The following is a 15,169-nucleotide window of genomic DNA, read 5'->3' on the forward strand; positions in this document are numbered from 1 at the left end:
AAAAAGAAAATACCATTTTATGATTGTTAATTAATTTGCATGAAATAATTATTTGGTACAATAGAAAAACAGGACTTAATATTTGGTAGAAACCTTTGTTTGCAGTTACAGAGGTCGGACGTTTCCTGTAGATCTTGACCAGGTTTGCGCACACTGCAGCAGGGATTTTGTCGACTCCTCCATACAGATCTTCTCCAGATCTTTCAGGTCACTCCTCTGTACAGATCTTCTCCAGATCTTTCAGGTCTCTCCTCCTTACAGACCTTCTCCAGATCTTTCAGGTCACTCCTCCATACAGATCTTCTCTAGATCTTTCAGGTCACTCCTCCATACAGATCTTCTCCAGATCTCTCAGGTCACTCCTCCATACAGATCTTCTTCAGATCTTTCAGGTTTCAGGACTGTCACTGGGCAACATTGAGTTTCAGCTCCCTCTAAAGATTTTCTTTTGGGTTCAGGTCTGGAGACTGGCTAGGCCACTCTAGAACCTTGAAATGCTTCTTACAGAGCCGCCCCTTAGTTTCCTTGGCTGTACATTTCGGGTCATTGAAGACACAGCCATGATCAATCTTCAGTACTCTTACTGAGGGAAGGAGGTTGTTGGCCAAAATCTTGCGATACATGACCCCATCCATCCTTCCTTTAGTACAATGCAGTCATCCTGTCCCCTTTGCAGAAAAGCACTCTCGAAGTATGTTTCCACCCCCATGCTTCATTGCTGGGATTGTAAAACGTAGAACAGTGACAATGGATCTTAACAATGGTGAGAGGCAAAGACTTCTGGGGACATATATGTATATAAAGAGAATAGAAGTCATTCATTTTTGCCAAAGTCTCTCCATACCTCATAGCCAGAAAACTTTAAGAAGTAGTCATAAGCACAAGTGTGCAGATAAAAGATTCTTTAATGAACAGGCAGTGATATAATACAGGGTATGGATATATAAACAGTGTACAAAAGGTTACAAAGACATGGAGGGTGATTGATTCCCCAAATGTGACTACATACAAAATCACACCAAATTAATCATATGTAGCTCACTGGCATGGTTAGTGCTAAGAAGAGGTTAATAAACAATACAGTGTAACCAGGAAGGTCAGCAGCTGAAAAGATCAATATACCGGCTACACTTGGAAAATAACCATATTGCACAAAACCAGAGACCAGTCCCCTGAAGAAGTCACCACACGAAACACGTGTTGGGACTGTCCCCTTGTGTGCCTGCTTCCTTTGCTACCTTGGTAAGCTCTAGACTGGTCTCTGGTTTTGTGCAATATGGTTATTTTCCAAGTGTAGCCGGTATATTGATCTTTTCAGCTGCTGACCTTCCTGGTTACACTGTATTGTTTATTAACCTCTTCTTAGCACTAACCATGCCAGTGAGCTACATATGATTAATTTGGTGTGATTTTGTATGTAGTCACATTTGGGGAATCAATCACCCTCCATGTCTTTGTAACCTTTTGTACACTGTTTATATATCCATACCCTGTATTATATCACTGCCTGTTCATTAAATAATCTTTTATCTGCACACTTGTGCTTATGACTACTTCTTAAAGTTTTCTGGCTATGAGGTATGGAGAGACTTTGGCAAAAATGAATGACTTCTATTCTCTTTATATACATTGCTGGGATTGTACTCACCCTTCTGCTTAATCCAAACAAAAGTGGAGTTGATACCATAAAGTTCTATTTTTGTGTCGTCTGATCACATGACCTTCTCCAATGCCTCCCCTGGATCATCCAGATGATCATTGGGGAACTTCAAGTCTACCCTGCCGGATTTAAACCCTTGACGACATAGTGTGTTACTACAAATAATCATTTTCTTTGAGACTGTGGTCCTAGCGCTCTTCAGGTCATTGACCAAGCACTTCCGTGTAGTTCTGGGCTGATTCATAACCTTTCTCAGAATCATCCTTACCCCACGAGGCAAGATCTTGCGTGGAACCCCAGACTGAGTAAGAGTATGGTATGATTGTCACGAGTGCAATGCAAGTAAATCTCGCATTACACTTGGCTCCATTTAAGACAATCACATAGCGGACGTGTACGCGGTGGTGGTTGAGCTGCTGCAGGGAAAGGACGCGGTCGATCTGTGCTTGCTACGCACCCAAATACAACACCTTCCTCTGGTGCACGCAGGCGACAAGACGTTCTGTGTAATTTCGTAAGCCTGAGTACCCCTGTACAAATGGTGAGGCAGAACAAGTAGATTGCGGTTTTAGATTGGGTGGCTGAGAGTGCCTCCAGTTCCTCCGCATTGTCTTCCACCTGGTCCCCTGCTGAAATCGTAGAGTTTACACCTGCAGACCATGACCATCTTTCTCACCAATGAGCAAATCAGTCAGGTCCCCAAGTCATGCAGCAGTCACCTATGCTTTTTGATGACTCTGTTTGCCCATCCACTTGGCGTTGCCCCAGAAGTGAAAGAGACAGAGTGCACTGTTGTCTCACTACTTGTTGTGTTGGAGGATGAGGACATGCACATGGCTAGTGCACATGGTTAGTGGACCACCAGATCACATCTCTGAGGATGAGGAAACACAAGTGCTAACTTCTGCGGCTTTCCGCAGTGTTCAGACTGGCAAGAAGGGCAGGGCTGAGGATGGCAAGGGTGAGGAGTGGGTGGAAGATGATACAGGAGATGATGAGGTCCTAGATCCCACATGGAATGAAGGCCATTTAAGTGACATGCACAGTTCGGAGGAAGAGGAGGTCGTACTGCTACCCCAGTAGCACAGCAAAAGAGGGAGCAACGGCCCCTAGCCAATCCGTCGGCTACGACTGCCCACCGCATCGACGGACTGAGCACACCAAAGGTAGCTCAAAGGAACTCTCTGGCGTGGCATTTCTTCAGGCAATGTGCTGACTACAAGAGATGGATCATTTGCATGCTCTCCTGTCAGAGCCTGAAGCGAGGCATGAAAGTGCTGAGCCTGAGCACCAGCTGCAAAACGAGACATCTCAATGCAAAGCACGAGCTGCAGTGGAGCACACACGTGAAAAACTGAGGCTTCTCCTGCTGCATTATCTGCCTCTTCCTCCCTCTCCCGAGCAACAAAGCCACCTGCCTTCCTGTAAAGAGAGGATGTGACATCACCACAAGCAGCAGCAGTGCCACGGAGCATCTCCACACTATTCCATGGAAGTGTTCAGCTGTCCATTCCCAAACCCTGGAGACCTGGAGAGAAAGAAGCGAGAGAAGGAAGAAGTACCCCTCTCCCCACCCCTGTGCTATGGTCCTGAATGACAGCATATCAGAATTCTTGGCCTTTTTGAAAATCTGATGTCGGTGGCTGTCCCACAGTACGTGATTCCCAGCCGCCACTACTTTTCCAGGCGTTCCATCCCTGCCCTGCACACACATGTTGTGGACAAAATCAGGTGTGCATTGTGCAATGGCAAGGTCCACATAACCACGGATATGTGGACCAGTAAGAACAGGCAGAGGCATTACATCTCCCTAACTGCCCACTGAGTAACTGTAGTAGCGACTGGACCTGAGGCAGAAGGCGTTGTAGCGCATGTCCTACCACCACCGAGGATTGCTGGACAGTTCACGGTCATTGTTGCCTCCTCCTCCTACTCCGCTTCCTTCACCTCCTCCTCATCCGGCCAGATTAAGACCTGAGCCACCAACTTTAGCAGAGCCAGGGGGAAATGACTATTCGAAAACTCATCTGTTTTTGAGACAATCCCACTCCTCACAGGAGATGTGGACATTGATCAGACAGACAAGTGAGTGGTTGGTGCCGCTGACCCTCAAGCCCGACCTGGTGATGTGTGATAACGGGCAAAATCTCGTAGCAGCTCTAGGCCTAGCCGGTTTAGGCCCCTTTACACACTGCAACATCGCAAACGACATCGCTGTAACGTCACCGGTTTTGTGACGTAATAGCGACCTCCCCAGCGACATTGCAGTGTGTGAAACACATCAGCGACCTGGCCCCTGCTGTGAGGTTGCTGATCACTACACATCTCTCAGGACCATTCTTTGGTCCTTTGTTTCCCGCTGTGCAGCATGATCGCTAGAAAGTCTCAGTGTGTAAAGGGGCCTTTACAGCGACTTCCTTAGCGACTTCCCTTTCAAAAAGCTGCTTTACAACGTCCCCAAAGACTAGCTAGGTCGTTCTGCAAGTCCGTATCGCTGTTGCGTCGTTTTCCAGGTTTGCCTGTTTGACAGCTCACCAGCGACTTACCAGAGACTTTGTAGCGATCCCGGCCAGATTGGATCGCTGGTGGGATCGCTAGAAAGTCTCAGTGTGTAAAGGGGCCTTTAGATGCACATCCCATCCCTGGCGCATGTGCTGAATTTGATAGTACAGAGATTCCTTTAAAAATTACCCACATATACGAAGGGCTGCTGATAAGTCTTTGACTTTGATCTTTTTTTGTTTGTATAGTAACAAATGTTACATCACATGAAAGCCTTATGTATCTAATATGTTTTCAAAATCTTGTGTTTGTTGCTAAATGCAACAGTGTTCTACGCACACGAGAAAACATAATGGCGGAGTCTTATGTGATATTCACAGCAACTGGGAGCAGAGGAGGGGTAAAATTCTTGTTTCTGCTAGGAAAGTCTGCAAAAGATATTCATGGTGATGTGTTGCAGACATTGGGGGATCAATGCCCTTCATACTCCACAATTAAAGGGAACCTGTCATCAGAAATTTTGCACTAAACCTAAAAGATTCCCCCTCTGCAGCTCCTGGGCTGCATTCTAGCAATGTTCCTGCTGTTCACCGCTGCCTCCACCGTTCTACGCAAGCGCTGGCCAGCTTACCTCACGTCACCTCTTTGAAATTGCGCGACGGGGGACGGCCTAAAGCGACAGGAGGCAGACTAACGGCCACCAGAGAGCCCGCCTCCGTGTACCATTATCAAGATCGGAATACAAAAAGGTACCACTTTATAAAGTCTTTATTTTGGTCAGAAAGGGGGCACAAGAACAGCAGGAACCTTGCTAGAATGCAGCCCAGGAGCTGCACAGGGGGAATCTTTTAGGTTTAGTGCAAAATTTCTGATGACAGGTTCCCTTTAAGAACTGGGTTGCCAAACTTAAAACGGGTCACTTCAGCACCAATGATGAGGAACGTCCTGGAGAGTGGTTGTTTTTCTGGAGATTGTCGATGCTGTGCACAACCTCATACTGGAGAATCCACGAATTTCAGCTAAAGCAATAGCAGACATCATGGCGATTTCCCATGAACGTGTTTGTGCCATTATCAATGAATATTTGGACATGAGGAAGCTTCTGCAAAGTGGGTCCCCAAATGTCTGACAACAGATCAGAGAAGCAGCGAGTGACAACTTCCCGGTCCATTTGTCAGTGTTTCCAGACTGATAAGAACTTCCTGGAGTGACTGGTCACTATGGATGAGACCTGGATTTATTTGTATGACCCTGAAAACAAGGAGCAGTCACAAGAGTGGAGGCACAGTGGTTCTCCTTGTCCAAAGAAGTTCAGGGAGCAAAAATCAGCCACTAAGGAGATGGCATCTGTATTCTGGGATAAGGAGGGTGTGCTGCTAGTGGACTACCTTCAAAATGGTTCCACCATTAATGCAAGATATTACATTTTGGACCAATTGAAGGCAGCTCTGAAGGCCAAAAGGTGCGGCAAGCTGTCCAAAGGAATCTTGTTCCTGCAAGACAACGCCTCCGGTCACACTGCACAAGTGACCACAACAAAACTGGCAGAGCTGGGCTTCCAGCTGGTGACCACCCACCTTATTCACCAGATCTAGCTCCCTCCGACTATCATCTGTTTCCAAACTTGAAGAAACACCTCAAGGGTACCATATTTCACACCATTTCTGATGCCATGGCTGCTGCGGATGCCTGGTTTGAGGCACAACCAAAATCCTTCTTTATGCTAGGCTTACAGAACTTTGAATACCGATGTAAGAAGTGTGACATCAGTGGACAGTGTGTGGAATAAATGTAGAGTTTCATCCTATCTTGTTTCTTTCTGGGTAAAGCCAAAGACTTAAGAGCAGCCCCTTGTATCAGAGCTGCTGCTGAAAGTGGGTGCCGTCTGTGCATGCTTTCAGCGTTCTCACCCCAATGTTGCACGCCTGTCTGCGCTGCAGCATCATGTTGGCCTTCCTGCTCACCGTCTGATATGTGACGTACCCACAAGGTGGAACTCCCTGCATATGGTGGAGAGACTGTGTGAGCAGAAGCAGGCAATAGTGAAGCTTCAGCAGCAGCAGGCACAACTGAGTCGCTCTGCGGAACAATGCCACTTCACTACCGAGTGGGCCTCCATGCGGGATGTGCGCTAGATTGCTCTGCTTCGAATACTTAACCAACATGGTCAGCGCTTTTGACGCCATAATAAGCGTTCCTATCCCGCTTGTATGCCTGCTGGAAAAAATATTGGAGGCCATGATGGATGAGGTGATGGCACAAGAGGAACAGGGACCATTCACACCATTATCAGGCTAGTCCACACTGGGCTCAGAGGGTGGGTTCCTGTACCACCAGCGGCCAGGTACACAACTATCAAGGGACAGTTTTGAAGGATGAGGAGGATGAACCGTGTTCACAGCAGGCTGGTACCAAAAGCAGCTCATGGGCATCACTGGATTGTCAGGAGGGATACAGAGAACACAGGTGATACACCTCCAACCGAGGACAGCTTGTCATTGCCTCTGGGCAGCCTGGCACGCATGAGCCAATACATGCTGCAGTGCCTGGGCAACGACGTGACTTTCGGGTAACTGGACAATGAGAAAGGGGTCAGTAACGACCGTGAGGTCAAGACGACCACACCACGGTAGAAAATCTAGCGCCAATTAACAAACAGAAACGCAAATGTAGCAGTGCCTCTCTATGCACACCTGTGCAGTAGCACCTGCTACAAATCATATGGTTAAGATCAGTGGCTTGCTTAAAGGAGTTGTCCGACATTAGCTTAACAAAAATGTTTGAGTTTATCTGTGCTGTATTGTCATATAAATCACACCTACATTGTTATTTTTTGTTTTCTAACTTTTGTTCCTCTTGAATTCACCCTTTATTCTCGGCAGATTCTTGTTTACATTCAGATCCAGCAAACTGACCACTTCCTGTGAAAAACCTCAGTCAGAGCTGTCACCACCCACCCCAGTGTCCAGCCCCACCCCCCCCAGTGTCCAGCCCCGCCCCCTGCCCGCCCCCTGCACACACATTCCCTGTCAGTATTCTTCCCCAGCACCTGACCTGGTATCACTACAGCATTGCAAATAACAGCCCCACATCGGGCTCTGCACCGCACACGCACACATATGGTTCTGAACCACACACATATGGCTCTGCACCGCACACATATGGCTCTGTACCGCACACGCACACATATAGCTCTGTACCGCACACGCACACATATGGCTCTGCACACGCACACATATGGCTCTGTACCGCACACGTACACATATGGCTCTGCACCGCACACGTACACATATGGCTCTGCACCGCACACGCACACATATGGCTCTGCACCGCACACACACACATATGGCTCTGCACCGCACACACACACATATGGCTCTGCACACGCACACATATGGCTCTGCACACGCACACATATGGCTCTGCACCGCACACATATGGCTCTGTACCGCACACGCACACATATGGCTCTGCACCGCACACACACATATGGCTCTGCACCGCACACGCACACATATGGCTCTGCACCGCACACGCACACATATGGCTCTGCACCGCACACGCACACATATGGCTCTGCACCGCACACACACACATATAGCTCTGCACACATATGGCTCTGCACCGCACACATATGGCTCTGTACCACACACATATGGCTCTGCACACGCACACATATGGCTCTGCAACCCCCCCCATCCCCATCGGGAACACATGTGGAGTACATACTCACCCGTCCTCGGTCCCCGCCGCTCCTGCACGTTCGTGTGCTGTCTGTGCTCTCTTCAGCACAGTAGTGACGTCACCGCTGTGCTGAAGAGAGCACAGACAGCGGGAGGGACAGTGATGAGAAGCAGCGCTGCGCTGCTTCTCATCAGCACTTTCAAATGTTCCGGCATCGGTGATCTGTGATGCCGGTACATTTGAATGTGTGATCCTGAGCAGGGGGCCCGGTGCTGGAGCTGACACCACGGCAGCTGCCGCCAGGCCCCGCCCCCAGGTCACGGACCCCACAGCAGTGCAGGGGGAGGTTACGGGGAGAGTAAAAGAAGTGCGGGGGAATGTGTGGGAGGGCGCAGGGACGGGGGGCGGGGCTCATCACACTGTAGACACCCAGCAGGGAGGCGACAAGCTGTTCCACATTTGCATGTCAACATGGCCCTGCCCATGTTGACATGAAATGACCGGAAGCAGCAAAATCGCGGCAGGAGCGGTCACATGACCACTCTGAGCCGGGGGAGAGGGGCTGACAGCAGGGCAGGTAAGTGGTCTCTATCTACTTACCTGCCCCAATGTAGCCCAATAGGGTGATAAAAAAAAAATGTCAAAGAAGCCGGATAACCCCTTTAACCAGCGCTGCCGCCTAATAAAAGTACTGGTAGCAGTGTACGTAACCAGCGCTGCTATACAGGAATCTGGAAGCAGGCTCAGGTACAATAGTGGCTTCACCAGCACTGTCACCACCACTAGGATTGCGGGTATTCGTACGCTGGACTGCACAGACACCGGCTATTACTACTAGGTAGCGCTTAGTGAGAGACCTACCTAAAAGGTGCTCTCGCTGCAAGGCAAGTAAAGACTGAGCACGTCTGGCGTTGGCGGCGTCCCTATATAACCTAGGCACCGCCCTGTCTCAGTTCACACCCAGTCTTAGCAGCTGACGTCCAATGGCCAATCTAGAGTACCCACGTCATCGAGGCAGCTGACATCCAATGGCCAATCCATAGAAGCCACGTCATCGATGAAGCAGATGGCCAATCCGAAGATGCCACGTCATGCGGATGCGCATTGGCCAAAAGTCCGACTTAAGAAAAGGCTCGGCCCGCACATGCACATTTCCCCATTTTCCAGACTTACACTCCTTCACCGCCATGTCCACCTCCTCTTTAAGCTTCTCCTCCACTTGGACCTGCGCCTCCTGGTTCAAGATTTTTTTTTTATTCTATGTTAATTTAAAGGGGTTTTGTATGCTCTGTGGGGGAACTCTGACAACAGTCTCTGTGGTGGCAATCTTAAAATTTTGAGTTTTTTTACTTTGCATGTAACCATGATTGCTGTGGTGACACAAGCCCTTTAGGTTATTTCCTTCTTCACGTTTCTTTGCAGGGCAATTGTCATGCTCTTATCCCATTTTGCTTCCTTTTGCAGTCCAGTACTACCAGTAGCCCAAAAGTCCGGGTCCCCATTGACTTTTATGGAATCCAGGGTCAAGTTCTGGTACCGAACCAAACTTTCAACTAGAGTTTGGCTTGCAATATGGCGAACCCGAACATGAATGGGTCCGCTCACCCCTAACGGACACTGTAGAGATATACTTTTTTGCTATTGTGTTTGTTTTGGTTATTTTTTATTCTCAATTTTGCACCATTTATCTTTCTGCAGTCTCTTTGTTTCTCTGTACATTACTGGCTGCATAATGAGTCAACTGAGAATCTGCCAGTGAGCTTGTTCTGACAGGAGAATTGTCTGTGCTGAATTATCACCACAGATCCCACCAAAGTTAAGCTAAACTTTGATGGGGTGATATAGCAGCAGAATGGAGCTCAGAAATAGACAGATAAGAGTTATGCTGCTTTAGACCTCCTTCACACCTTAATGTCTGCGGTCCGTGTGGTGTCCGTTTTTTCTCACGTACAGGTGGCACCTACACAAGCATACTAATGAAAGTCAATAGAGATCTTTAAACCTCCGTGTGTCCGGGTGAGTCACATGGAGACAAGTCAGTTTTTTTTCAGCAGCACGGGTCAACATGTATCGGAAAAAAACAGATATTGCTGTAATAAATGTTTTTTATGTGTAAAAGATGTGCAAAGCTAGAAAAATGCTAGATGGCTATCTAGATAGCTTGTACAACTATTTAGCAGAATTAATAAACCATTTAGGAAAAAAAATTACTTGGGATCCCCCTAATATTCATAACCACAGGTGCAGCAGCAGCCCTCAGTTGTCATCTGTCCCTTGGCTGGTTTTGTAAAATAGAGGGAATCCCATACTGATTTTTTTTTTAATTATTTGAAAAAATAATTTTAAAAAGTGGCGTAGGGTCCCCCCCATTTTTTTCAAAACCAGCGAAGATACACCAGATAACTGGGGGCTGATATTATCACACTGGGAGTGTGCATGTATATTTGGCCCTTCCCAGCCTAAGAATAGCAGCCCACAGTCACCCCAGAAGTGGCGCATCCATTGGATGATCCAAATCTGGCGCTGTACTCTGCTCTTCATTGTTTTTGTGCAGTGGCAAACTGGTAATATATGGAGTTGATGCCAGCTGTGAATTGACAGCTGGCATCAAGTCCTGGAATTAGTAATGGGTGGGCGTCTAGCAGACACCCTCATTACTAATTCAGTAGTTGTAGAAAATGTAATGAAGAAAAAAAAATGTGAAAAAACAGCCCCCAAACTAAAGCCCTCATGCATCAATTTTTTTTTTTTTTTAAATTCTGCCATATGCTATAGTGAGGTCTCACGATGTTCTACAAAAGCGAATCTGAAAGACATAAAAAGAGAGAATTCGTAAAGAATTAAAGACAAGAGACCTCATCATTCACCAATTTATTACCCAACCAAATCCAGTCCGCTGTAAACCATATGGAGGTCCCACGTTGTCCGCAGACTCACTGTCCCAGCCTATGAAGAAAAGAATGTTCCCCATTGGCTGTAACAGCAGCCTCTGCAGCCTCACACACTGTTCTGTGAGAACCTTGGCAGTGAACTGTGATGACCTAATGAGGTTAGCGCAGGTCACAGCTTGTGGGTCACATTGTGGGCAGTGACGTCATGAGTTCACCTCGATTCTCACCCAAAGTAGTGCACGAGGCGGCAGCTATGAAATGCCGGTGAACATATGACGTCACCAGTTGTCACTGCCCGCGGTGGGGCACACGCTACTGCTCTCCTTGCCATCACTTCCTGCTGAGGTTTTTTATCCCTACACAAGCAGCAAAGCTGAGCAAGAAGAGCTGTAATGTAAAGCATGGAGGAGAGACAGCCTTTGATAGGTTACTTTCAGACTCCAATAGACAATTAAGCTAAATTGTAGTCACATATTTTAACTGTGTCTTAAAGGGAGTTTTCAGGATTAAAAAAAATGGCTATTTTCTCCCCCCCCCCCACGCCCCAAAAAAAAGATAAAACCGCTCCATACTTGAACACAGGTTGTGTGTAGTATTGCACCTCAGCCCTATCCAGTTCAATAGAGCTGTTCTGCAATACCAGACACAACCTGCGGACATGTGTGGCACTATTTCTGAAAGAAAGCTGCCATTTTTATTTTACTTTTCTATCATGGTCGCCCCTCTTAAAGGAGCAGAATAATGGATAACTATTTCTTAAACATCTTTCTCACATCTTCAGGTTCTCAGAGTATGTTGGATCCATCGCTAGGTGGAGAGGTGACATTTATCTTTTGTGTTGTCGTTTCAGTTCCCAGCCGCCCCCCGGAGAATGTCCAGGCAGCTGCAACTTCACCAGAGACAATAACTATCTCCTGGTCGACCCCTTCCAAAGAAGCCCTTAATGGCATCCTCCAGGGGTTCAGGGTGATCTTCTGGGCAAATCTTCTAGATGGAGGTAAGTGGAAAGAGGGGGAAAGTGTTCAGATTGAGCATTCACCCTAACAGAAGGTTAAAAGGTAAAATTGTCACTACCTGCAGTCACCACCAGAGGGAGCTCAGGTGCTTACTGTATATTGTCTGTACACTGAGCTCTATGATAAATCTGTATGGAACAATCTCCTGAGCTCCCTCTAGTGGTGGCAGCACATAGTGATACAACTGAAAAATAAGTTATGGCTCTGACAATATGGTAACTGAAGCTAAACTTTTTGGGAATTTTTTTTGTCTTTTTTAAGTAGTAAAAACATATATAATCACCTGGTGTCACCATAACTGTTCTGACCCAGAGAAAACAATTACCAGGTCATTTTTACTACAAAGTAAATGTCATAAAGCAACCCACTCTCTCCTCCCTCCCCCTAAAAAGTCACAATTGCAGGTTATTTTCCCTCTACTCCACACAGGTATCACCGCTGGTCTTAGTTCACTGCTCAGGCATTTCTACTACTTTTACTATCATTCAATTGAAAGGGCTGCAGTACCAGACGTAGCCACAGATAGGAGTGGCGCTGTTTTTTGGAAAAACACATCGGAGCTATATTTTTTTTCAAACATTGTTTTAAGTTCATTTCGGTGCCCATATAGAAGAACATCGCACACCAAAAAGAAAAATCTGTAGGCCTAACCCTACACAAGGTAGTCCAGCCCTACACAAGGTAGTCCAGCCCTACACAAGGTAGTCCAGCCCTACACAAGGTAGTACAGCCCTACACAAGGTAGTCCAGCCCTACACAAGGTTGTCCAGCCCTACACAAGGTTGTCCAGCCCTACACAAGGTAGTCTAGCCCTACACAAGGTAGTCCAGCCCTACACAAGGTTGTCCAGCCCTACACAAGTTAGTCCAGCCCTACACAAGGTTGTCCAGCCCTACACAAGGTAGTCCAGCCCTACACAAGGTAGTCCAGCCCTACACAAGATTGTCCAGCCCTACACAAGGTTGTCCAGCCCTACACAAGGTTGTCCAGCCCTACACAAGGTAGTCCAGCCCTACACAAGGTAGTCCAGCCCTACACAAGGTAGTCCACAAGCATCAGAAGCCGTCACTTCATTGTCCTATCTCCTTCTTTCAGAACTTGGTGAAATAAAAAACGTAACCACATCACAACCATTGCTGGAGCTGGACGGGCTGGAGAAGTACACCAACTACAGTATCCAGGTGCTGGCGTTCACCCGGGCCGGTGACGGGGTCCGCAGCGAGCAGATATTTGTCAGAACCAAAGAGGATGGTAAGAGCGGCCAATGATTATGTGGTCTGTGCAGACGGTCACTGCCTGCTGAGGAGGACAACGCAATTGTGCCGCCCTGGGAAAACCAGGGTGTCACAAAGGTCTGCATCCATGTTTTTGGTGCAGATCTCACACTCCCTTGGGAAGTTTCCCACACACAGAAACACACCATCCAATCAGGTCCCACTCACCCCCTCCCCAGGAAAAGGGAGGGGTGGGAGGAGCTTAGAAAGAGCAGAGCAGAGTGGAGTTGGCAGTCAGTCTGCAGGAGGAGAGAGTTCTGGAAGCAGCTCCGTTGGGAGCAGAGGAGAAGTGGTAGTGAGGGCCTCAGGAGCAGGCCAGCCACTTGTGGGGACCCAGAGTGGACCGGGAGAGGGTAGTGCCCCCCCCCGGTGCCAGCTGTCGGGACCCAGTCCGGACCAGTGTGCAGAGCAGACACAGACCTCAGGCAGGAAAAGAGCACCTGAATCACACACACGGGTGTGGGACCCGTCCTCACAGCAACCGGCCGTGGGCACCCGTTACCAGCAACTTGGTTAAATTCTGGACTCGTGTCAATTATTGCTTATACTGTGAGTACTCCTGCACCACCCGGTCCAAGCCGTGGACTGCAGCCGTTGTTCCCCAAACCACCACTCCCAATTGGGCCCTGGGACTACAACTCCCCTACCCGTGGAGGGGATCCCATCTTGCTGCCCCACACCATCAGTCCCGGGCACGGTCCCCAGAGGCAGCGGCGGTGCCACCACCTTATCACCGCAACCCACGGGTGGCGTCACGGACAATTTCCCCTACTTAATTCCCCTTTATTGTGGAGCCTGGGATCGCAGACCGGTTCACGCCTCCGTGATACCCACAGAAGTGACCCCGTGGCCCGGATCTGAGTACCCCTTATCCCTCGGCGACACACAATTAGATTATACCGGCCTGCAATGGGGGAGTGATAGTCTGCAGACAGAGCTTTATTTGGCAGGGGAAGATAAATGTGGCCCCGGTCAGTCTATGGGTCCGTAAAAAAAAATCAGACCACACTCGGATGATATCATGGACTGATAGAATAGAGAAGATAGAGAAACTTTTTTTTTTTTAATTCTTCTCCACATTAAAACACTCTGATCAGCATAGTCGGGTGTTTTTCTCAGATGGAGAAATACGGATGTGTGAGCCCAGCATTCAGCTAAGTTCACACAAGTGTATACAAAATGATCCCATTTTCATTTGGGAATAAAATGGATGATTTTTCATCTTCATTGTCCTCAGTGAGGCAGTTTCCTTTAAGAATTTTCTAAGTATCTAAAAACCAGATTCAATATAGTTGATCCGATTTTTTTGCACAGCCGTAGACAAGTCAAGTCTCATCCAAAATACAGAAGAGGATAGTAGGGGAAATGCTCATCTGAATAATATTGGTCCGGGTGATGGCCATTTTTTCACAAGCAGAACATGGACTCAAAATTTGGTCTTAGAACTTAGGGGTACCTTGCACGTTGCAACATCACACCTGCGATATTGTCAAGGTCAAATCAAAAGTGACGCACATCCGGCGCCGGTAACGATGTCGCAATGTGTAACCCCTAGGAGAGAAGATGAACGAGCGTGACACAGTCAAAAATCGGGGATCTGTGTCACGTCGTTCATTTTCATAATGTCGGTGCGTCCGCAGGTACGATGTTGTTCCTTCTTCCTGCGGCAGCGCACATCGCTGTGTGTGAAGCTGCAGGAGCGAGGAACATCTCCTTAGCTGCCTCCACCGGCAATGCAGAAGGAAGGAGGTGGGCGGGATGTTTACGTCCCGCTCATCTCCGCCCCTCTGCTTCTATTGGCCGCTGTGACGCCGCACGGCTCGCCCCCTTAGGAAGGAGGCGGGTCGCCGGCCAGAGCGACGTCGCAGGGCAGGTAAGTGCATTTGAAGCTGCCGTAGCGATAAAGTTCGCTACGGCAGCTATCACAAGATATATCGCACGTACGACATGGGCGGGGACTATCGCGTGCGACATCGCAGCATCGGCTTGCGATGTCGTAGTGTGCAAAGCCAGCCTTAGCCTCAGGGAGTGATAGTTCGCATGAGAAGACTAGAAATTAGCAATGATGATAGGTGTGAATAAGACCAAGGGAAACACTTACCAGACACACTACCAAAGTGTGTTACCTCAGCCTCTGTCTGG

The 15,169-nt window shown here is 48.1% G+C and overlaps 1 protein-coding gene across 3 annotated transcripts in view; it reads left to right on the forward strand.

Moving 5' to 3' along the window:
* DSCAM (DS cell adhesion molecule) overlaps window positions 1–15,169 on the forward strand; it is a 656,562-nt gene that overhangs the window by 397,523 nt on the left and 243,870 nt on the right. For all 3 annotated transcript variants that reach the window (XM_075334961.1, XM_075334962.1, XM_075334963.1), the window contains exons 18-19: window positions 11,588–11,734; window positions 12,849–13,004. In XM_075334961.1, the coding sequence (XP_075191076.1) occupies window positions 11,588–11,734; window positions 12,849–13,004 (303 nt within the window). The remainder of the gene's footprint in view (window positions 1–11,587; window positions 11,735–12,848; window positions 13,005–15,169) is intronic.

Source organism: Anomaloglossus baeobatrachus, chromosome 2, assembly GCF_048569485.1.
Source record: "Anomaloglossus baeobatrachus isolate aAnoBae1 chromosome 2, aAnoBae1.hap1, whole genome shotgun sequence".
Lineage (NCBI taxonomy): Eukaryota > Metazoa > Chordata > Amphibia > Anura > Aromobatidae > Anomaloglossus > Anomaloglossus baeobatrachus.